Source organism: Ochotona curzoniae, unplaced genomic scaffold (assembly GCF_017591425.1).
Source record: "Ochotona curzoniae isolate NIBS_2020 unplaced genomic scaffold, NIBS_Ocur_1.0 scaffold_274, whole genome shotgun sequence".
Lineage (NCBI taxonomy): Eukaryota > Metazoa > Chordata > Mammalia > Lagomorpha > Ochotonidae > Ochotona > Ochotona curzoniae.
The window spans coordinates 6,527,037-6,548,883 of NW_024467101.1; the positions used below are offsets into that span (position 1 = coordinate 6,527,037).

General features: G+C 42.1%; 2 protein-coding genes across 4 annotated transcripts in view; one reads left to right on the forward strand and one right to left on the reverse strand.

The window, feature by feature from the left end:
- The window catches only part of LOC121171991 (solute carrier family 5 member 4-like), a 28,290-nt gene extending 21,061 nt beyond the window's left edge, over positions 1-7,229 (forward strand). Inside the window, exons 12-15 of the mRNA XM_041003745.1 lie at positions 1,071-1,239; positions 2,838-3,053; positions 4,464-4,566; positions 7,015-7,229. Coding sequence (XP_040859679.1) covers positions 1,071-1,239; positions 2,838-3,053; positions 4,464-4,566; positions 7,015-7,229 — 703 coding nt within the window. The remainder of the gene's footprint in view (positions 1-1,070; positions 1,240-2,837; positions 3,054-4,463; positions 4,567-7,014) is intronic.
- A 6,792-nt stretch (positions 7,230-14,021) lies between these two features.
- SLC5A1 (solute carrier family 5 member 1) overlaps positions 14,022-21,847 on the reverse strand; it is a 53,936-nt gene continuing 46,110 nt past the window's right edge. Inside the window, exons 12-15 of one of the 3 annotated variants that reach the window (XM_041003713.1) lie at positions 19,743-19,911; positions 17,668-17,883; positions 15,279-15,384; positions 14,022-14,239 (exon numbers count right to left, since the gene is read on the reverse strand). In XM_041003713.1, the coding sequence (XP_040859647.1) occupies positions 14,022-14,239; positions 15,279-15,384; positions 17,668-17,883; positions 19,743-19,911 (709 nt within the window). Of the gene's footprint in view, positions 14,240-15,269; positions 15,385-17,667; positions 17,884-19,742; positions 19,912-21,847 lie in introns of all 3 variants that reach the window. The other 2 variants (XM_041003714.1, XM_041003715.1) reach the window with 2 other exon arrangements.

Consider the following 21,847-nt stretch of genomic DNA (forward strand, 5'->3'; position numbering starts at 1 on the left):
CAAGCCTCAGGTCTCTTAAGGAAACATCAATGCAGCCTTCCTCTGGCAGTCACGTGTGTGGCATGTTGGAGAACAGCAAAGGAATGAGGTTGGCACCCGAGGACCCAGTGGGAGAGTGATAACAAGCAAGACCAGGAAGGGAGCATTCCAGCTATAAGGAGACTTTGGATTGTGTTCAACTTGTGATAGAAGCAATTGAAGCTAAGAGAATAAGGCAGGTACATGATTTATTTCCCAGTGATGATAATAATAATGATAATGGATGTCATTTATAGAATCCTGCCTGGGTCTTGGCCTTTGCGCTAAGACCTTATGTGTTTATCTCATTTGGTTGTTTTAAGGTAGCTTCCATTTTATAAAGTTTCAATGAGATTACTATGCCTCAGTTTCCTGCCCAATGTTTGTTCCTCCCTCCAGCCTTCCAAAACATCTTTACTTCAAGTGAACAGAGTGTGATGACCTTCTGTACATGGTCTAGTAAGTGATTATGTTGAAGCACAGAAAGATTTAGGAAAGTCATGTTCCCTGGTCCTCAGGAACTTCTAATATTTTAATCAATTTTACCTTACACGGTATCCAAATAGTAAAGTCACAAAATACCTCTCTTTTTTTTTTTTTTTGCCAACTCTCTCAATATGCTAGGATAAACAGAAACTGCTTCAATTCTAATCTATGAAAACTCATTTAGTTTTACTCAAGGTAGTAAAAACACCATAATTGGAGTCTGCTTTTCTTATCATATAAATAATTGCTTATCAGTGGAAATAGTTCTGGTGTTCAGTTCTAATTGACATATGTATGTATCACATTAGCCAATTATTAATAAGTTGCTGACATTTGTACTGTTCTTGCGAATGGATATTTACCCTCCTGGAAATGGTGTAATGAGCTTTCACAAGCAAGCATTTAGATAACCACCAAACATGACGTGGATTCATGTCAGGTCAAGGAACCTGATTTAATTTGACAAACTAGTAAGCAACAAAAATGAATACGCTCACAATAAAAACACAACAGAGAATCCCATATGGCTTCTGTCCAACGTTCAAATCATTCTGTTTCCTTACCAGGTTATTTGTCATTCTTCTAATTATTGTCAGCATCATGTGGATCCCCTTAGTAGAGGTATTTCGAAGTGGACAATTAGTCCATTACACGGAAGGAATTTCCAGCTACCTTGGGCCTCCGATTGCAGCTGTCTTCTTGCTGGCTATCTTCTGTAAAAGAGTCAATGAACAGGTAATGGAAACCTGGGGCTTTGAGTGAGAAAAAAGTGTTTTAGTCACTAGGGTATCAAAATACATTCTTGCTACCTAACTTACACAACTTCAGATTCACCTTGATGTCAGCCTTTGTCAGCCACAATTCCTACTCCTTACCCAAAAATACCAAAATACATACGTTCATTCATCATGTGGTTCTTAAGTTTCTTACAGAACACTACAGCCACGACACAGTACTGAGGAGTACACATTTGGGAGACAGAATTCCAGGGTCCAGTTATGACTGAGTACCTAAGAGTAGTGTCATCTGAAGCAAGTTATGTGATACCCTTTGAAATGGAAATAATAATTCTTCCCACCTTGTGAACTGCTGTGAGAAAAAAAATGGAGATAAAATTTATAGAATTCTTAGGAGAAAATCTATCAGAGAAGTACTGCTATTATGCTGCATCGTTAATTGACAATTGTAGACCATCTATGTTTGATTCATTCCTTAATTGTCCTAGGTGTTAGCCTCTATTATGATTTTCAGATAAACAAGAGGTGCAGAGAGGTTAATACCTATACATGTTCCATGTATTAACAAGTGGGGTGCTAGGACTCAGATTCAGCTCCTAGTTTTTCACCATGCAATGTCATTTCCCCAAACTTACCAGGAACATGGAAAGGAGGGGCACATGTTTTCATCCTCCAACAACCTCTCAGAGGAAATAAATGTTCTCCATTGTTAAGGGCGTAACAGATTTCCCAAACCACCTAAATATCAATTCTGCAAATGGTATAACATAAGTGGAACCCCTCTTTATGCTACAGAAACTCACAGGTTTGTAATACATCGATAAAATAAAGTTAAGCGAATCTTCCCCTTGGGTCCGTGTAAGCAATAGAGTCCTGATGAAAAGCCATTAAGGTGATGTGCTTCAGGACCCTAGAAAATGAAACCCCAGAAACAAGAATGCATTAGTCCAATATTTTTTTTGTCATTTTTAGCTGAATACCCAAAAGGAACTACTTGAAAAATAAAAGGTATGTTTCAGCCTACAGTTTGATGGTGAAAACTCAACACTGGGCATCAGACACGCCTAGTCTGGTGTCTGATGGCAAGTGGTCAAGGTGGTTACAGAGAAATCATCATGTGTTGATCCAGGGAGCAGAGAGAGACTAGGCAGAATTAGAACTCAAACAATCAACTCCTCTCTTGAGATCCACTCTCTGATGGCATACCCCAGGAACCCCGAACTTCCCTCCAATCCCACCTCCTAACCATCACAGTTAGATCAATCCCCACCTTTAATCCAATAAGCACTAAGCATTAAGATGTCTGAATTTAGACATCTGTATGAATCTTAAGAAGACATTTTTTTCCATATGCATTACAAAGTCTTCTCAAAAAATCATAGAAAATGTGCATTATTAAACATGCTATGCAAGACTTTCAAAAACTTTTGCACTAAAAGAAGTTTATCTTCTAATTCCATTCTTCCCTGAATCTGAATTATCCTCACATTTGCAACTTTCCTTGCAAACATGCTCAGCACTATAATTACAGTTTACTTGAATGAGCTTCTCATCTGTGCTAAACCCTCTGCTCTTGTGTATGTGTGTTTTTTTCAGGGTGCATTCTGGGGTCTTATGATTGGACTTGTGATGGGCCTTATTCGTATGATTGCAGAATTTGCCTATGGAACAGGGAGTTGCATGGTTCCCAGCAAATGCCCGACTATTATCTGTGGAGTACACTACCTATACTTTGCCATCATTCTCTTTGTTGTGACCACAGCAGTCGTCCTAGGAGTTTCCCTCTTAACAAAACCTATACCGGATGTTCATGTGAGTGCTGGGTAGCGGGTATATGTTCATTTTCAAATCAGAATTATCACAAGTGTTTGCATTCTAAAGCTGCTACTTGCATAAACTTGGATGGAATCACTCTACCAACAGAGCTAGACAAACCCTAAGAAATTTTCAGCCGATCTGTCGGCTGTACAGCAGTTTGCGTCTGGTGTGGGCAAAGCATCACTGAAGGAAGAAGTAAGGATCAGAAAGCAGGCTGCAGACTGAGGACACTCAACATGCAATTTGGAAGTAAATCAGTACTGTTGTTACAGCATATCAGGAAAAGGGTAATCAGTGGTACCCAAGAAGCTGAGAAGCACCACAGGGCTTAGCTATCATCCGGGAAGGGACTTCTCAGAGAAAAATTTGCTATACAAGATGAACCCCAAGAAATTTTTAAGCACATGGGTAACAGGGCTGGACGATCAAAAGTAGACAATTAATTATTTTAAAATAACAATATAATATTAAGTGAATTTATTGCTAACATTTATATTTCCATGACTAGCCTTTATATATTTTTTATTACTGGCCTTTATTTTTCTCCATTGATCACTTATAATCTTTGAAGCAAAGCATGCTTACCTATTTCCCTTGAAAATTATGTGTATCAGAAAGTGGGTCTAATTAAAACAAAATATTGTTTAGAAAACGTGATGAAGTCTAAGTTTAAAGACTCACTGATACTCAGAGGAACCTTCTTAGAAGGACCCAGGGTTGGTATTTATCCCTTGCATCCAATTACATATTTTGGATCTATGGCCGATGTGGGGGAAAGTTACATAATAGCACTAATTCTATTTCATGTCACGTGTTTAAACCAACGTGCAAGCCGAGCATGGAAATCTTAATTAAATTTACAGAACACAACTAGCAGTCTATAAAAACCTAACAAAAATTCAAAAAAAAAAAGAGAGAGAGAGATGTGGTGGACAGAAGTTTGAAGATCAATAAGGAAAACAGTTGTGTAGGGAATTGCAACTGGGTTCCAAGAATCACACATCAAGGCTATCTAAACACAGAAGTTAAAAGGATATTATAAAAAGCAATCCAAGTTACACTAGACATTTGGAAAGTCGTGATGATGTAGCCAGTGAGCATTTGGATAATAAGGACAATGAGTGAAGCTAAGTATAAATGTGTTCACTGCATCTTGGATTCTCCTTGAAACTATGAGCCCAGAAGGAAGAGTTGTAAGGATATGATACACAGGTGAAGATTTAATATGAAAGCAAAACATGATAGTGCTTAGATAAGTGGACGGAGTAGGAGACCTTTTTTTCCCTTTTATCTGTATCCTTGTGTGGCTTGTAGTTGCTTTAAATCATACAGTAAGCAAAGGGACTACTAGATTATCATGAACATTTGCCTGTCTCTAATGATGCTGTGTGTGGCTCTGGTCAGCTACATCGCCTGTGCTGGACTCTGCGGAACAGTAAGGAGGAACGAATTGATTTGGACGCAGAAGAGGAAAAGCCAGAAGAATCTGATCAAAGTGTTGAAGAAGGTAACAGCTGGTTTACATTTGATTTTCAAATAGGAAATCTATGCGCACGACATGGCTTCTGGACAGTTCTTTTACTGCCCCTAACTCCAGCTTCTTAAAAATATTTCTTAGATGTGTAGGAAACTAAACATGTGTTAGATTTATAGGAACTCAAATTTTAAAATAATTTGGTGGGCAAAATAACTTTTTACAAATATTTGCTTGTTCATTTGCTTATTTACTTGAAATACAGAGTGACAGAGAGATCTTCCATCCACCGTACACTCTCTAGATGGTCACAATGGCTACAGTTAGACCAGGAGATTCCTCCAAGACTCCCATGTGGGTAACAGGGACCCAAACACTTGAGCTGCCTTCTGCTGTTTTAGCAGGGAGCTGGATCAGAAATGGAGCCATACTTATGGGATTCTAACATAGCAAACAGTAGCTCCACCCACTATACCACAACCCTAACCCCTAAGTATACTTCTAAACTAAACTGTCCATGAGAAGTCATATTGAAAGTAAGATTATACTTAGAGAAAAATGACTATGAAAATTATACACATGAAAATCTGCTCTGGGGAAAATGTGCCTAATCTTCATTATTGGCACTAGAAGACAGGTTGGAAAATTAGTGAATACTGAATGAAAGAGGAAAAAAAAACACAAAGGAATAAGTCCAAGTAATATTAGTGTAAAAATATAAGAAAGTTCTTGTTTACATACATACTGGCTAACACAGTGTATCATGAACCTTCTGAATTTTTGCCACTGACATAAAAGAAGTCATAGCTCAAATAATTTTAGATTTCTTTTTCTTGAGTGACTTTAAAGACCATTAGTTAGAATTGGCTTTTGGGGCCTGGCGCGGTGGCACAGTGGTTAAAGGTCCTCGCCTTGCACGCCCGGGATCCCATATGGGCGCCCGTTCTATCCGGGCAGCCCTACTTCCCTTCCAGCTCCCTGCCTGTGGCCCTGGAGAGCGGTCGAGGATGGCCCAGGGCTTTGGGACCCTGCACCTGCGTGGGAGACCCGCAAGAGGCTCCTGGCTTCGGATCGGCATAGCACGGGCCGTTGCGCTCACTTGGGGAGTGAATCATCGGACGGAAGATCTTCCTCTCTGTCTCTCCTCTCTGTATATCCACCTTTCCAATAAAAAATTAATAAAAATAAATCTTTTATAAAAAAAAAAAAAGAATTGGCTTTTGGCCTAACAGCTAAGATGCTTGCCTCCCTTTTGGACTGCCTGGGACTGCTCCCAGTTCCAGCTTCCTGCTAATGTGGACCCCAGGAGGCAAGCATGTGGACACAGTTCACATGTGGGAGAGCTGGATGGAGTTTCCAGCTTGTCAGCCCAGCTATTGCGGGCGTTTAGGCCTGCACGGGAGTTCTCTATGTCTGCCTCATAATGAATGAATGAATGAATGAATGAATGAATGAATGAATGAACTTTTAAAATAGTGCATTTTTTCCCTTTATCCCCTTTTTCCCTTTTTTGCTGTTTATTTGTCCTTCTAGAATGTGTACATGGGACTGTTGATCTCTGGGGCAACCCATTAAATACTAAAGACATTAAATACTTTGTAACCTAACATGCACATATCTCCCTAATTTTGCTACTTGCCTTTGCTTGATTATTAAGCTTTAGGATGTGCAAAAACTTTGTATTTTTATGTAAAGATAGATGTATCTGTTCATGTTAAGGGACTTTGCTCACATAAATGTAATTTGGGCTGGTGCAGTGGCATAGCAGGCTAATGCTCCAACTTGCAGTATCTCCTATGGGCACCAGTTCATGTCCTGGTGCCACTTCCAACCAGCTCCCTGCTTATGCCTGGGAAAGCAATGGAGGGTGGACCATGGCCTAAATGAATCCCAGGTTTGGATTGGTTCAGCTCTGGCTGTCATTTGGGGAATGAGCCAGCAGATGGCAGACCTCTTTCTACTTTACCTTTCTCTGCAAAATCTGCCTTTCAAATAAAAATAAGTAAATCTTTTTTTAAAAAAAAAAAAAGGTTGTAAACGTTCTTTACCATCAATTGTACTACATTAAGAATTTCTATTTCGGGCCTGGCGTGGTAGCCTAGTGGCTAAAGTCCTTTCCTTGCACGCGCCCAAGATCCCATATGGCCACCAGTTCCAATCCTGGCAGCCCTACTTCCCATCCAGCTTCCTGCTTGTGGCATGGGAAAGCAGTCGAGGACGGCCCAAAGCCTTGGGACCCTGCACCAGCGTGGGAAATCTGGAAGAGGCTTCCTGGCTTCGAATTGGCTCAGCTGCTGTGGCTGCCTGGGAGTGAACCATCGGACGGAAGATCTTTCTATCTCTCTTCCTCTCTGTATATCTGACTTTCCAATGAAAAGAGATCTTTAAAAAAAAAAAAAGAAATATGACAAAAATCATAAAAAGAAAAAAAAAAGAATTTCTATTTCCAAGCTGGTGATCCTATGTTTATCTTGCTTTCAGATAATCCCAAGAAATCGCGTGGGTGTCTCAAGAAGGCATATGATATATTCTGTGGCTTACAAAAGACAGGAAGCAAGCTGACCCAAGAGGAGGAAAAGGCCCTGAGGGAGAAGTTGACGGACACATCTGAGAGGCCCTTGTGGAGGATGGTCGTGAATATCAACGCCATCATCCTCCTAGCTGTGACTGTCTTTCTGCACGCTTATTTTGCCTAAACTCAAGCCCAAGCACAGAAATATTTATTAAGCAAAGATAATTTCATTGATTTCCATTTTACAGTGCATTGCATTGCATGAGGGAGGCAGAGACTTAAGGAAACAACCCAAGACTAGTTTTTTTTGTTTTGTTTTGTCTTTGTTCTTAATTTTGTGTCAATTGATAATTTGGGCCTAGCATGATTGTTTGATTGGCTAATCCTCACCTTGCAAGTGCCGGGATCCCATATGGGCACTGGTTCATGCCCTGGCTGCTGTATTTCCCATTCAGTTCCTTGCTAATGTGCCTGGGAGAGTAGCTGAGGAAGTCCCAAAGCTATAGGACTGTGCACCCACATGGAAGACCAGGAAGAAGTTCCTGACTCCTGGCTTCTGACAGACTCAGCTCCAGCTGTTGTGGCCACTTGGGAAGTGAACCAGCGGATGGAAGATCTTTCTCTCTGTCTCTCCTTCTCTCCATAAATCTGACCTGCCTTTCCAAAAAAAAAAAAAAATTTTTTTTAAAAAGGAGTTGATCATTTTTTATACAGCTAGTGATGATCCTTTATGTATGTGAACTAGGCATGTAGATATAAGTTGCTATGATATTTAACAAGTAAATAGCATATACACATGTATGGACATACATATAGTGTAAAACATGATGACTTGATACATGTATACCTTGACAACAATTAAGGGACAACACACACATCACATAGTCCCCTTTCTGTGCATCTGGTGGGAACACTTAAGATCTATTTCGCTAGTGAGTGTCAACTACTCAGTGCATCACCACTAAGTATGACCATCGCGATGCACATTAGAACCTCAAAACACTTTCATCTTGCAACTGGAAGTTTCTATTTGTCCCCTAAGTTTCCAGCAGCCACCACTGCCTGAATCCATTCTGCACTGCTCCAGCCCAAATACACTGGGTAACCATGAAATAGCAGCAGTTGATTTTGTACAGTTCTGCAGGTTAGGAAGCTCAAGACCTAGATGCTGCATATGGTGAGGGCCTTCGTATCCAGCGTCCTATAGCAAAAAGGTGGAAGAGCAGACAGAGACGTCAAACTCATCCTTTCATCAGCATCCCACTTTCTTGTTAATTGACACACCTCTGGATGACATCATCAATCCCGTCATGAGGACACAGCTGTCATGACCCAATCATCTCATCAAAGTCCCACATCTCAACACTGCTGGACTGGGGATTAATTTTCCAACACATGAACATTAGGAATATGGTCAGTCACAGCGTTCCATTAGTGGCCCTCAAAATGCATGCCCCTCTCAAAGGCAAAGTGCACTCATCCCATCTCAGTGTGGCCCCAAATGTTTTCCCTAAATATCAATTCAAAACTTCAGAATCGCATGACCTATAATGTTATAACATACTATAATAATATAGGGGAAATCAGTGGGGGGAGGGAAATAGGGCAGGAGAAATCTCCCCCATCATACACAGCCTATGGCACTGTATTGTAAAATAAATTAAAAATAAACAAATATTTTTTAAATCTTAGCAATGCATGTTTATTTATTTATTGAAATGCAGAAGGAGAATGGCGAGAGGGGGATCTTCAATCCATTAGGTCATTTCAGCAGCTCTAAGTTAGGCTTAAACAGCCATGAATTCAAACTGATTTACCATGTGGGTGGCTGGGACCCACTGACTTGAACTGCCTCTCAGCATGTACCCTAACAGAAGCTTAATAGGTGGTACCCAGGTACAGGATGCAGCTGTCCCACACAGCGTCTTAAAGGCTGTGCCAGGCATCTACCCCTTTGCTAATTTTCTACTTCATTTGTAAGTGTTGCCTATATGTTCTGTATATGTATTACTTGCATATAAATAGAAAATGTTCCTTAAAGTCCATGTCTTGAGTATTCACTGTCTACAGGTCATGTGTTCATAGTGATTTAATATTTTTGTTTAATTGACAAACAGTAGCTGCGTATATTTATACAATACAATATACGGTTTTATGACATATATATATTGAGTCGGATCAAATTGAGGAAATCAGCACTTGAAAACTTTTCCTCTTTGTAGTTTTGAAATAGGTAATGCCTCCTTGATAGCTTGTGCAATAAAACACCAGAACTTACTCCTCCTATCCGCTTGTACCTTGGATCCCACAGACTAACCACGCCCCAACCTTCTCTCCTTCCGTCTCTGTTAACCATTATTTGTCTTTCTGAGTCTGGCTTTTTCTGGTTAATACAATGTCTTTCAGGTGTATACATACAGGAATGCATCCTTTATATTGCTGAATAGTATCCCAGTGTGTGTGTGTGTGTGTGTGTGTGTGTGTGTGTGTGTGTGTGTGTGTGTGTGTGTTTATTGCCAAGATCAGTATCATGAACCATTTCCCCTACATTTTTTTAGTAGTTTCATAGTTTTGGCTCTTGTGTCTCTAATCCACTTTGAGTTGCATTTTGTAGTTGGCTAAAATTGGAAGTCTAATTTCATTCCTCTGAATATAAATATCCATTTTCCCCAGTACTACTCATTGAAGAAGACTGGCCTTTCTCCAATCATGTACTTTGGTAGCTTTGTCATAAAACAATGACTAAATGAGCTCTTGATTCTGATCCATTGGTTTATGTGTCTGTTTTTATGTTGTTTTTGTTGCTGTAACTTTACAGTACATTTGGAAGTGAGGTAGTATAATGCCTTCGCCTTTGTTCTTTTGACTCCGTATTGTTTTTGAATATTCAGGGTTTTGTGTGGCTTTATACAAATTTCAAGATTCTTTTCCATTTCTGTGAAGTATGTCATTGGTATTTCGATACTGATTGCAGGAGATTGGCAGATCACGCCAGGTAGTACTGACACTTCTCAACAGTATTCATTCTCCTTATTCATGAACACTCTATCTTTCCATCTACTTGTCCTCTTGAATTTCTTTAGTAGTGTTTGATGGCTTTTGCTACTGAGATGCTTCGTATTTTGATTGACTTATTCCCAAGAACTTTTCGGCTATCATAAACGAGATTTTTCTGGGGAGCTGACGTGGTCCCTTTTTCTCCTAATAGTTTTCTCCCATCTTTTTATGTTGAGTCAGGCATCAATCTCTCTTCTTTTCCTCCATGTTCTAACCACTTTCTTGAGCTCCAATTAAATGTATGTTGGACTCCCTGGGCTATGCCTTTTGAATTTCATTTCACGTTTTTCTTCACTCTATATCTTTTTAGTACATCTTAGGGTGATTCCTGGACTCAGTATTTTTCTCCACTAAATTTAGTTTGCTCTATGCTGTTATTTAAATCATCATCCAAATGTTCGATTTTAGCAAGTTAAATTTACATTAGTATATCTTTGTGCTAACTAATGTTTGCTCCTTATCCAGAATTTCTAGACATTGTAGTTTTGTTTGTTTGTTGTTTGTTTTAGTATTTCTAGTTTTATCAAAGTAATACTTTTTGATTTGTGGGACTTTAATGCAGCTTCACATAGCATCTGTATGGGGTCTTTTGTGGATATATTTCACTCTTGTCCCCTTTTCCAAGTGTTCTTGTCACAGCCACAGGAACCAGATGCTGCAAGCACCTTTCCAATAACAGAAAAATACACAGTTGAGATGAAACAATTTACCATTAAATAGACCATCCATCTTTGGCAAATCAGAAATGGATCCCAAGACCATCTGGATATTTTGTCTGCTTCCTCCGCCAACACCCAGTTCCCTCCCTTTATTCTGTCAAAGCTCAAAACAGCACAAACCACACCTGAGACTGAGTGATGATTGAGTGGACTCATCTACTTTTCCCTCTTCTCTTCCCAGACAGAAGGGAATGGCAACTCCAACCGGTGCTGCATGTCCTTCCTTCCACACGAGCAAGCCAGGCATCACCACCACCAGGTAGACAGAAATCAATCAAAACAAATACAGTGACTTTTTCTTCACTTCCATGAGATTAAAGCACGCCATCTGAGGGTACTTCAAAAAGTTTGTGGAACATGCTGCTGAAAGATACGTTAACTTCAGGGCAGAAGAAAGTCTGTGGTCCATGCATAGGAGAGAATTTCAGGGAGACAAGCATGTCTTATTTAAAAAAAAAAAACTTTGTGTGAATTCTTGTTAATGTTTTTTTTAAAGATTTATTTTTATTATTTTCTCATTGGAAAGGCGGATAAACAGAGAGGAGAGACAGAGAGGAAGATCTTCCGTCCGATGATTCACTTCCCAAGTGAGCGCAACGGGCCGATACTATGCCGATCCGAAGCCAGGAGCCTCTTCCGGGTCTCCCACTCAGGTGCAGGTTCCCAAAGCTTTGGGCCGTCCTCGACTGCCTTCCTAGGCCACAGGCAGGGAGCTGGAAGGGAAGCGGGGCTGCCGGGATTAGAACTGGCGCCCATATGGGATCCCAGGCGTGCAAGGCGAGGACCTTTAACCACTTGCGCCACCGCGCCGGGCCCAATTCTTGTTAATGTTTTAAAGATTCATTTTGTATTTATTTGAAAGCCAGGTGACTGAGAGGAAGAAAGAGAGAGAGAGAGAGAGAAATCTTTTATCTACTGGTTCAATCTCCAAATGGTTATAACAGCTCTTGGCAGGGCCAGACCGAAGCACAAGGTCTGGAATTCCATGTGGGGTGGCAGGGGCCCTTCCACTGTCTTCCCACGTGCTTCGCAGGGAGCTGGATCAGAAACAGATATGCCAGGACTCAAACTGGTGCTGTGACATGAGATGCCAGCATTGTAGACAGTGGTTTAACCCATTACACCATAACACTAGCTCCTCAAAATTTTTTTGCACCGAAATACATTCATCTTTTAACTCCAGTTTCCTGAGTTGTCATTTTTTTAAGACTTATTTTTAATGGACAGTCGATATGCAGAGAGGAGAGACAGAGAGGAAGATGTTCTGTCCGATGATTCACTCCCCAAGCAGCTGCAACAACTGGTTGAGCCAGTCTGAAACCAGGAGTCCAGGAGCTTCTTCCGGGTTTCCCATGTGGGTGCAGGGTTCCAAGGCTTTGGACCTTCCTTGACTGCTTTTCCAGGCTACAAGCAGGGAATTGAATGGGAAACGGAGCAGCCGGGATTAGAACTGTCACCCATACAGGATTCCAGCATGTGCGAGGCAAGGACTTTAGCTGCTAGGCTATTGCTCCAGGCCCTTGAATTGTTATTTTATAATTTTTAAAAAAGATTTATTTATTTTTATTTTTATTGCAAAGTCAGATACATATAGAAAGGAGGAGAGACAGAGAGGAAGATCTTCCATCCGATGATTCACTTCCCAAGTGACCGCAACAGCTGGTGCTGAGCCGAGCCGAAGCCAGGAGCCAGGAGCTTTTCCTGGTCTCCCATGCAGGTGCAGGGTTCCAAGGCTTTGGGCCGTCCTCGACTGCTTTCCCAGGCCACAAGCAGGGAGTTGGATGGGAAGTGGGGCTGCTGGGATCAGAACCAGCACCCATATGGGATCCTGGTGCGTTCAAGGTGAGTAATTGACTGCTAGGCCACCACTCTGGGCCCATCATTTTATTATTAATATTGCGCACTTGAAATTAAAAGAATTAACTTAATCATTAAATGGAAAAGAAAAATTAGGTCCTACCTAGGGAAATAATGCAAATAATGTATCCCTCTTGGCTACAGAAGAGAAGCACTTTCACCTGAAACAGAAACCACTGATCCTAACCTTTGTCCATCCATGGTCACTAATCAAGACACCTTAAAAAAGAAAATCCAAGGCTAATTGTCTCCACATTTATCAGGAGGGCAAGGCCACTCTGAATGACAGGTGCCCCCGGCAGGTGCATCTTGCTCTGTTATGGAACGTGGTGTCAGCTCCCAAGCTGACAGGTCAACCTTAGCACCCTGATACAGAGGGGTCCTCCAGCAACGCATGCTGACTAGTTGTGGTCACCAGAGGAGAAGCCTTGTGCAGCCACCGAAAGGGTTCCCCAAGACCAAGGCTTAAAAATGAAGCAAGTAGTTCTAAATAAACACCTCTATCCTTTAGTCAGCAAACATTGATTGGGTGGCTCAGGCCCAGGGAATGCCAAAACGAATGAAATCCCAAACACTGGGAAGTCATCATGGACACTGTTTAGGACATACACCCACACACACACACACACACACACACACATACACACACACACGTACACTGCTGCCCCAATCTCAACACCCTGCACTCAGGAGCATCTGCTTCCCACAGTGACCAGAGGCTAGAGGCTGGTGCCTCCCTTTGGGTTAAGTACTTCCGCCCTCAGCCTCCACTTCCAAGAGTAAATGGTGGGGCCAGCAATCCCACCATGCTCCCATCCACAGCTCTCACACATTCCTCCCTTTAACAGATTGATTCTTTTTCTCACGCAGAGAAAAAATGTGACAGGGATATGATGACAAAGAGGAAAAAATTTTTTTTCTTTAAAAAAAATACTAAGAGAAAGAGATCATACAAAGGAAATGGTGAAGACCAGGAGATCGACATGCTTAAGAGAACCTTCACGTATGACAGTGTTGATCTGTGCACTCTACCTGAAGGAGACTCGCTCCGATATCGTGGGGCTTCTTGTTTGTCTGTTCTCTCTCTCTTTTTCTGGGTCTCAATAGAATTTCTTTCTGCAGCTCTGGTAGGTGCAGATGGCGACAGTTCACTGGCTTTGAATACCTATATGAACAGCCCAACGAATGATTTTCCTCCAGCCAGCCTATCATTTACGCATATACACATTTATCCAATGGGGCAAATTTCACAAGGAATGGTTTCCCTTCAACACCCCAGGCTGGGATGAAAGGGAGGCGGAGTGAAGATTCCAGCCTAGCTGAGTCGTGGAAGAAGGCAAGACTCAGGCGAAGTATGCGTAGCAAAAGACAGCCACGGTCAGCAGGATGACACCATTGATGTTCACCACAGTCCTCCACAAAGGCACCTCCGAGGTGTCCGTCATCTTCATCTTCAAGGCTTCCTCCTCTTCCTTGGTCAGCTTGGGTCCCTTACCCTGGTCCAATCCACAAAACAGATCAAAGGCCCGCCTGAAGATTCCTTTCTTCTTCTCAGGACCTTCTGCATCAGGGGAAAAGCACAAAAAGGATTATTTAGAGGATCAAGTGTTTATGAGATAGAAATGTCAATAACGAGCTGGGGAATCATAGCACATGAGGATAATTCAAGAAGCTTGTGGACAATAGGGCTAAGCAGTTAAGCCACTGCTTAGTTGCCTGCATCATCCGCCAGGGTTCCTGGTTCTGGGCTCTGGCTCCACTTAGGATTCCAGCTTTCCAATTCTAGCAGACCCTGGGAGGCAGCAGTGATGACTCATGCTGTTGGCTCCTTAAAACCCATGGGAGAGACCTAGACGGAGCTCCCAGCCCCTGGCTTCAGGCTGGCACTTCCCTGGTTGACACAGGCATTCGGACAGTAAGTCAACAGATAAACATTCTCTCTCGCTCTCTCTCTTTCTCTCTTTCTTCTCTCAAATAAGATTTTTTAAGATTTGTTTTATTTTTATTGGAAAGACAGATATACAGAGAGGAGGAGAGACAGAGAGGAAGATCATCCGCCCACTGATTCACTCCCCAAACGCCCACACCGACTAGAGCTGTGCTGATCCAAAGCCTGGAACCTGGAGCCTCTTCTGGATCTCTCACCTCCCACACAGGTGCAATGTTCCAAGGCTTAGAGCTGTCCTCTACTGCCTTCCCAGGCCACAAGCAGGGAGCTGGATGGGAAGCAGGTCTACCAGGAGTAGAACCAGCACCCTTATGGGATTTCGATGCATGCAAGGCAAGGACTTTAGCCACTAGGCCACCTCACCGGGGCCTCAAGTAAATGGGGTGGGAAATTCTTCACTTGCACTTACTGAACACTGTGAGACATGAGATGTGAGGGAGTTGGAATGAACCAGCACTTTCCTCTCCTCCTTGAGTAGGTCTCAGAGTAGAAACCTCCTGAAGCCCACCCCGACTCTGCCCCTCACTTCCTTCTTCAGGAGAGATCTGAGCTCTGACAAAAGGCATTTAGTGAAGGCTTTGATGAAGCTGTCTTGCTGGCAGCAGAACTGGTTTTTAATGGCTTGGGAACCAGCTGAAAGTACAAAATTTACCTATTTCCATGGCTTCAGGTGGAGGTTCTTGAATTTCCTCCTCTTTCGCATCCAAGTCAATGCGCTCCTCTTTGCTGTTGCGCAGGCTCCAGCAAAGACGATGGAGCTGTGTAGAAAGCCAGACAAGTTACCAGAATGTTCCATCAGGGAAAACAAAGAGACATGCCTCAAGAAAGGAGAAAGTAGACAGCCTTTCAGGAGCAGCAAAAATGTAGATTAACAGTTTCTATCCACAGCATTGTCTCTACGTACAAGTACACTGAAAACAAATATAAATCACATGAGGGTACTTTTGGTTTATAGGAAATTTTAAATTAAAAGGTAAGTTTATTAAATAATATTTTTTAAAATACATGCATATCAGGTATTTTCCAAAAGTTGGTGGAAATGCATATTATGAAAAACCTTTGCATGCCCTTCAAGCCCATTCAGCAAAGAAAGAGTTGTCAATAATATAGGAGAAACATACATTATGAGAAAACAATGTGTGGATTTCAAAATTTTTGCACCAAGCAAACTCATACTTTTAATATGATTTTTGTGTGTATTTTATTTTCTTTTTATTTCATTTTGTTTTTCTTATATTTTTACCAAATTTTACCCATTTTTCTCCTATTAAATATCTGCTAGTCTCTATGTCAAATTTACTGAACCACGCCCAACTTTCCCTCACTTTTCTAGTCCTAAAGCTTCGTATCCCTCCCAGCCTCTACCGAACAACATTATGTGTTTAGTTGAGAGTTTGTTCTTTCATTTTTACTTTAACTCCCACATATAAAGGAAAACATTCAGTAATTGTCTTTCTGTGTCTGGCTTACTATTTCAACATGATGTCCTCCAGTTCCATCTATTTTACAGCAAATCACAAGATTTCATTCTTTTTTTTATATGGCTGCCTATGTGTATATGCACATATGTGCACACATACAAAGGAACATTATCCAGTGAATCATTGTTAGCAAATTTTTGAAGCATCCTTGTATTTGTGTAGGCATGAGTAAAGCGTCAACAAAACTTCTCTCTTTCATTATAGGTTCTTACCTATAATGATCTTGGGTTAACTAACTAGTCCTGTTCCCTTGGAAACATGACACGGGTGAGTTATCATCCGAGTTGAGTCCCAGCTTGCTTATAATGAAGACGGCTCACAATTCCTCATCTTTATTTCAACTGGGAAAGCTGTGAATGGATCCTAAGTCAATGTGGGTATCAAGAGCCCACATCCAGAGCCCAAAAAACATCTGTAATTCTTAAGGCTTGGATCGATTGGACTTTGATGTTGTGCCATGGTTTGAATGGCCGCTTCAAAATTCAAGCTGAGGTTTAGTTGCCAGTGGGACAAGATTAAGAGATGGGATTCATGATCAGGTCCTGTGTATTCTGCTGGTGATTAGGTTAGTGTTGGGGGTTCCAGGAGCGAGTTTCTGATACAAGGGATACAAGGATGAATTTAGGCCCCCCCACTCTCCCACCTGTCTTGTGCCTTTTTGCCATGTGTTGCCTTCCATCGTGTTATAATGCAGCATAATGTTATAAATGTCTTAAATTCTATGGACAATTCTTCGGTAGCATACTTGTATACGATTCAAGAGGTAAATCACAGTTTGAGTTTTTCTAAGTGTTGTAGAGAAGCTAGTCCCTGGTTGGTACTCCTGAAAGAGTTGATCCCCGAGACTGTCATAAGAAATGCCAGTTCCAGGGCTTGAATTGTGCACAGCAGGTTATGCGACATAAGCTTCCCATATGAGCACTGGTTCAGGTCCTGCCTGCCCCACTTTCAATACAGCTCCCTGCTTAATGCATTTGGAAAATCAGTTGAAGATGGCCCCAGTGTTTGGGTCCTTATGCCCATATTGGAGACCTAGATGAGGTATATGGAGTCCCAGACTCCTAATTTCAACCTGGTCCAGTATCATCCATTGTGGCCATTTGGGAAGTAAACCAAAAGATAAGAGAATTCACTCTCTCTCTCTATCACCAACATTCTCCATAAGTTTATCTTTTCAGTAAATAAATAGGTAGATCTTTAAATAAAAACCAGAGAAATATCAGTTTCCATAGGTGACATGGTAGCCTAAGCAAAAGCATCCCTGGGTCCATTCACACAGGACCTTACAGCTTTGTATGTTAACTGTCACTCAGGGAGCAGAATACAGAGAAAACAGTACCTGAAGCAAGGCATGGGCTGCTGTGAAGACTCTTTGCTGAAGACACACATTCAATACTGTCCTACTGGACACCTTGCTTCCCATCTTTTTGCATGAAATCCATGTCACATGTGGGCATCATGTGAGTATGTGTAACTGAGCCAACGCCAAACAACAGCCAACGCTGTTGCATCATGAATGGGAAAACAAGGACAAGAGAGATGTAACAAATGGATACTCACATGCACGTCTGGGATGGGCTTGGTGAGGAGGGAGACAGCGACAATGACGATGATGGAAATGACAAAGAGGATGATGGCAAAGTACAAATAATGCACACCGCAAATAATCGTGGGGCAGTTGCTGGGCTCCACACAGCTCCCAGTTCCATAGGCAAACTCGGCAATCATGCGAGAAATTCCCACCAGGAATCCGAAGATCAGTCCCCAAAAGGCTCCCTGTGAAAGAAAATCCCACAGCAATTCGTGTTAAATCCGTAAGATGGCTGAATATTGCCACATAATTGGAGGGAGAGTAGAGACAAAGGCAGAATAATGGATGAAATGGTAGCTCCAAGCCCAATGGAAGCCTGAACTCCGGAGCCCAGAGCACCACTAAGAAGTGTTCCATCAGGGCCTAGAGTGGGTTCAAGATGATTCAAGGACATGATTTCACCCAGAACACTAAGCAAAAATTCATAATAGAATTGTGGTGAAGCATCCTGGAACTGGTCAACCTAACACCTTTGTTCCAGAATTCCCTTTTTAACTTGAAGAATCAGGTGAACCTCTACACCAGCACACATGGAAAGCATCCTGCACATCTAGGCATCATTCAGATGTTAGCATTATTACTTGTGAAGCAGAAGGTATTCCTAAAATACACCACAAAAGAGATCGGATCTTTGAGGAATGAATGGGGAAGGGGTCTTTTCCACCGTGATAGAAATCATGCTTCCTTCTTCAGCCCCCTGTTAGAGACTCAGATTCATGATTTTTTTTTTAAGTTCAAGAACATAAAATTTACGCTGCATATTTCTGCACTACATTCATTTGGGGTATGCATGTTGGAAATAAGGAAGGAATCTTTTAAAAGACTAGAAACATTAGGGGATCATTTCTCAAAGTTTTTTGTTTTGTTTTTGTTTTTGTGGTTTTTTTTTAGTTCCTTCCTTGATTCCCTGCTCTCCTCTTTTGTTCTCTGTCCCATGCATACCCAAGCTCTCTCTCTCCTCCCTTCTCCTTCCTTTTCTCCCCTCTTTCCCTTCCTCCCTCCTTCCTTGTTTTCTTCCTCTGTGGTTCATCCTCACCTAGAAGACCAGGTCTGAATCTGGAGACACATTTTAAGAGGGTCCTTGGCCATGCAGAGTGCACTCTTAGTTGGGTGGTAAAAAATGGGACTTTGATGATTATTGTCAAGCGCTGAGCAGCTCCCTTCTTTAGCCCTTGATCCCCCCTGTGCTTTTTATTCCTGATGTGCTAAGTTGCCAGATGTTCTTTAAATGGATTGTATTGTGTTCACATGCCACTTCTTAAATATGGTTCTGGCTGAAATAGACCGAGTCCAACAGATGGGGCAGGTGCTCCCTTCCTCTCTCTGTGTCTGAAAAGCATCAGTTCAGAAGCCAAGGCCAGGGCAGAGCTGATGGAGGCAACTTGTACTAGGACTTCATTTAGAGCTGGGACTGTAAAACTTCTTAAGGGGCATCATTCTGTCAGATCAAAATCACCAAGACTGGGAAGCAGCACCGTGGCTCAATAAGTTAGTTCTTCACCTGCAAGTGTTAGCATCACCAAGAACACCAGCTTGTATCCCAGCTGCTCCACTTCCCATCCAGCTCCTGCTTGTGGCCTAGGAAAACAGTGGAGGATGGCTCAAGTCCTTGGGCACCTGCAAATGTGTGGGAGACCTGAAGGAAATCCCTGGCTCCTGACTTTGGATGGGTTCAGCTCTGGCCATTGAGGCCATTTGAGGAGTGAACAAGCAGATGAAGATCTTTCTGTCTCTCCTTCTCTGTGTAAATACATCTTTTCAATAAAAATAAATATTTTTTTTTAAAAATCACTAAGATTAAGCAAGAAAGACTGGGGACTCAGAGAGATCATGAATGAGAGACCAACGGCCAGGAAGTTCACTCTAACTCTCAGGACAGTCCCCGGGGTCCATGGTTGTGATCCCTCATGAGCTTTCAGCAGGACATCCATTTCCACCTAAGAATTCTGGGAAACAGAATCCCTCCCAAAGATAAAAACACAAACCCACACAGGAACTTGTACACTGGGTCGGCATTCCCAAACATGTCAGAAGGAATACTCACGGGTTCATTGGTTCTCTTCCAGAAAATAGCCAGCAGGAAGAGGGCTGCAATGGGTGGTCCCAGGTAGCTGGTGATGGACTGGATGTAGTCGAACAGTTGCCCGCTCTGTGCTGACTGTACGATGGGCACCCAGGCAATACTGATTGCAATCAGGAACAGCATGAACACTCTGAAATTGTGCCCCCCCCACAACAGAAGGTAAGCAAACAATGCCACATGAAAGAATATACGAAGTGCTTCATAACACACATCTAGATGCATAAGGGTATTTTTTAAAACTCATGTAAATGCATTTAAACAATTAGATGTAGGGATTGGGTATGTGATGTGATGGTTAAGATGCCACTCGGAAAACCTACATCCCATATCAGAGGGTTGGGCACAAGTCTCAATTCCTCTGACTCTGACTCAGCTTCCTGTTAATATATACCCTAGGAGTCCAGAGAGGACTGCTCAAGTACTTGGGTCCTTGCCACCCATGTGGGAGACCAAGATTATTTCTCGGCCCTTGGTTTGGACCCGACCCAGTCCTAGTTATGGCAGGCATTTGGAGACTGAATCAGCAATGAAATCTCTCTTTGTTTCTGCATCTCTTTCCTGTGTTCATTAAGTAAATAAAATTTGAAGGCAAAATTTATTCTGGTGTCAAAAATTTTTTTAAAGACATATATCATTTTTTTTTATTCTACTTTCATGAGAAGGAGCACAATTGCTCCATGGATCAATGCTTGGTCCAATGCTTTCAGTACCTTATTGCGTACAAGGATGCTTCAAGTTCATAAAAGATGGAATTAAAGAATACATTCAAGAGTTGGCATTATGGAATGGTTGGCTAAGCCTCTGCCTCTGATGCCAGCATCCCATATCGGCACTGGTTCAAGTCCTAGCTGCTCCACTTCCCATCCAACTCCCTGCTTATGGCCTGGGAAAGCAATGGAGAATGGCTTAAGTTCTTGGGCCTCTACACCCATGTGGATGCACCGGTGGAAGGTCCTCAGCTCAGATCAGTTCATCTCCTGCGATTGTGATCACTTGGAGAGTAAACCAAAGGATGGAAGACTCTCTCTCTCTCTCTCTCTCTCTCTCACACACACACACACACACACACACATCTATGTAACTTTAAAAAACGCATTCATGTAAAAGATGTTGCAATTCATGCAACTGAGAGCCTTGAAAAAGTTGACCAAAGTGGTGATCATTTAGGCAACTGCACTCCATAATGAAGTGTCTGGGTTTCATTTCGGGGTCTAGACCCTGACCCCAGCTTTCTGCTAATGTAGACCTTGGGAGGTAAGGTCTAATTGGTGACCCTCCAGTTAGGCTTCTGCTATCCACAGGCAGACCTGACCTGAGTTCCCAGCTCCCAGCTCAGTTTTCAGACTAGCCCAGTTTCAGCCATTGCAGACATTTAAGGAGTGAACCAATAGATCTTTCTCTCTCTCTCCCTCAAGTAATTTTTTTTTAAAGTTCACTTTTTAAAAACTTACCATGAAAAAACTATACATAGATTTCAACAATCTTTGTCATCAAGATGAAGTTCTCTTTTGATTCCTTTTATCTACACATTTTTCTGGAACTATCACCAGCCTGTTCAGAAATAATGTGTATAAAAGTATATTCACAAGCAGAGCCTCATTTGGCCTTCACAGTAACCCTGCAGAATTCTGCACGGAGATGAAGCATCAGGAGCCTTGGGGGTTGAAAGGCCACACTGTGGGGAGCTGAGAACAGCGTGGAGCAGCCTTACAGAGCTTCAGAAAAGGACTTAATACGCCATAGCTTCCAATCCTGCCTGTCACTTTCCACACCATCTGGGTTTAAGCAAGACAAATTCATGCTGCTCACTGACAGCTTGAAGACTGGATTAGAAGATCTCTACCAGAGGGGCGTTGTTCAATGAGCTCCTAAGTTAACTACCACTGAATGGCAAATAGGACTAGCAGCATAACTAACTCCCATTCTACCTAGGCATCTGCCCATCATAAACCCTCGGTCTTCAATCTAACTTTTCCTGGCAGAGGGGCTAGGACCGTGGCACAGCAGGCTAAGCCCACACTTGCATTACCACACTTGCATTACCATCAGAGTGATGGTTCGAGTCC